The sequence below is a fragment of the Pediculus humanus genome, genomic scaffold (assembly GCF_000006295.1).
Source record: "Pediculus humanus corporis 1103172107445 genomic scaffold, whole genome shotgun sequence".
NCBI lineage: Eukaryota > Metazoa > Arthropoda > Insecta > Psocodea > Pediculidae > Pediculus > Pediculus humanus.
Window position 1 is genome coordinate 181,660 of NW_002987066.1, and position 1,964 is coordinate 183,623.

General features: G+C 30.4%; 1 protein-coding gene across 1 annotated transcript; it reads left to right on the forward strand.

Annotated features, from left to right (window-relative positions):
- Positions 1 to 583: 583 nt before the first annotated feature.
- Positions 584 to 1,435, forward strand: Phum_PHUM094520 (uncharacterized protein; the record flags this gene model as incomplete). Its single annotated transcript, XM_002423857.1, has 2 exons — positions 584 to 821; positions 1,020 to 1,435. The coding sequence occupies 2 exons, from the start codon at positions 584 to 586 to the stop codon at positions 1,433 to 1,435; spliced, it is 654 nt and encodes a 217-aa protein (XP_002423902.1).
- Positions 1,436 to 1,964: the final 529 nt, after the last annotated feature.

Genomic DNA, 1,964 nt, shown 5'->3' on the forward strand with positions numbered 1-1,964 from the left:
TTTAATTAAAACCATTTAATTTTTATGATTAAAAGTTTTTGTTTTTTTTTCTATAGTATAAAATTCAGACGTGTTGGCACCGTTGATAAAACCAAAATTTTTTGATTTTAAAGCCAATTTTTTTTTTTTTTTTAAATTTATTAAGTGTGGCAGGAAGAAAAAGAGCTTATCGAGTTATAAATTTTTAATTTTGTAAATAAAAAGAAAATAAACTCTTTCAAAATTAAAGTAAAAAAAAAAAAAATAATTATTGACATTCCTGAACATAATTAGGTCATTAAAAAAAAACAAAATGTCACTCGTCGTTACGTTTTAATTCATAAATTTTTTTTTTTATGTTTTTAAAAAAAATTAAAAAGAAAATTTTGTAACGAATAAGATGATTTACCATAACGAGTCATATAATAAACACGACGTAATTTTTTTTTTTATAAATAAAATATTTTGTAATAATTTAAATTAATTTTTCATCTTGTCAGGTTTTGAAAATTTCAAAAATTGGAAAATCGTTGTTGGGAAAACTCGTGAAAATTTTGGCACAACATTTAGAACATGATTTTACATAATTACACGAGGAAAAACCATGATATGTTCACTACTTATCATGACGATTATTTTTATTAATGGCATAGAAAACACAAAACAAAAGGTCAAACATTTAGATTCCGTTTGGAAAGAAGATGAAATAGATGCAAAAACAAAAGCTTGGCTCCTTATGGTCGAATCTGGTAAAGTGGACGAAGAAGAACTACGAAGGATAACTCCAAAATCTATTTTTATTGCTCCATTATTGACGAGTCGTACGGAAAAATGTCAAGAAGGTTACAGGTTTGATCATTTGGGTCAATGCGTCAAGGTAATTAAGGCGGAACCAAAATTCGAATTGGAACTTTTACTTAAAAAGCTCAGCGCGATTTATGCGGAAAAAAATAATTTCGAAGAATTGCAAGAGGAAAAAGTGGTAGAAGAAGAAGAGGATGAAGGATATGATGATGAAAACATAAGCGATAAATTTTCAGAATCTTCTAGCGGACCTTTACAGTTTTCTATTCCAATATTAAACGAAGATGAAAAAGATGTTAAACCAATGAGCGAAGAAATAAATACGGAATCATCACCACCTCCACCACCACCACCACCGCCAACATTAAACGAAACCGTTTTCGTACCGGAAAATCCTCTGGAATTAATTCCAGTACCTTTGCCGATAATCATGTTAAATAGAACGATGGAGAAAAATGATAATCGCACGGAAGATTTAGAATTTTCAGGTGCAGGGCCTTTAAACGATACCGAACCATTTATAACGACAGATTTTACAGAAACCTATGATGTATCATCGGGAGATTATTTACCAGAAGATGAAAGCACCACCACCACCGCCACCGCCGCCACCACGACGATCGGCGGTTTATTTTTAGAAGATACGGATTAGGTTTACGTAAATAAAAGAAATATGTCGAAAATAACATTATGTGTGTGTGTGCGTGTGTTTATATGTAAATAAAACAAAAGAATTTAGGAATTAGTTTTGATTGTAGATACCGAAAAAAAAAAAAAAAAAAAAAAACAAAAAAAGTGTACGAATTTATATTGTTGTATATCATTGTGTAGCATTTTATTTACACGGTAAATTAATCCCCGCCTCCGCCTCCCTTCCGTCCTCCCCCCTGATCCAATTCTCCGCCTTTCCGCCTTTTTTCTTATGCATTTCAGTGAGTAACCGCGGAGCATTTTGAAAGAAAATTCTTTTAATTGCTTTTCTTTTGTTTGTTTGTTTGTTTGTTTGTTTTTGTATTTGTTTACTCGAAACCCACAGGAAATTAACAACAATATTACGTGTTAAAATTTCCGACGAATAGTTTTTTTTTTAAATATTAGCATAATTTTTTATTTATGTTTTGTAACGTTCGAACACGTCGATCGAAGACAATCAACATTATTATCAAAAAAGGTAAATGTTA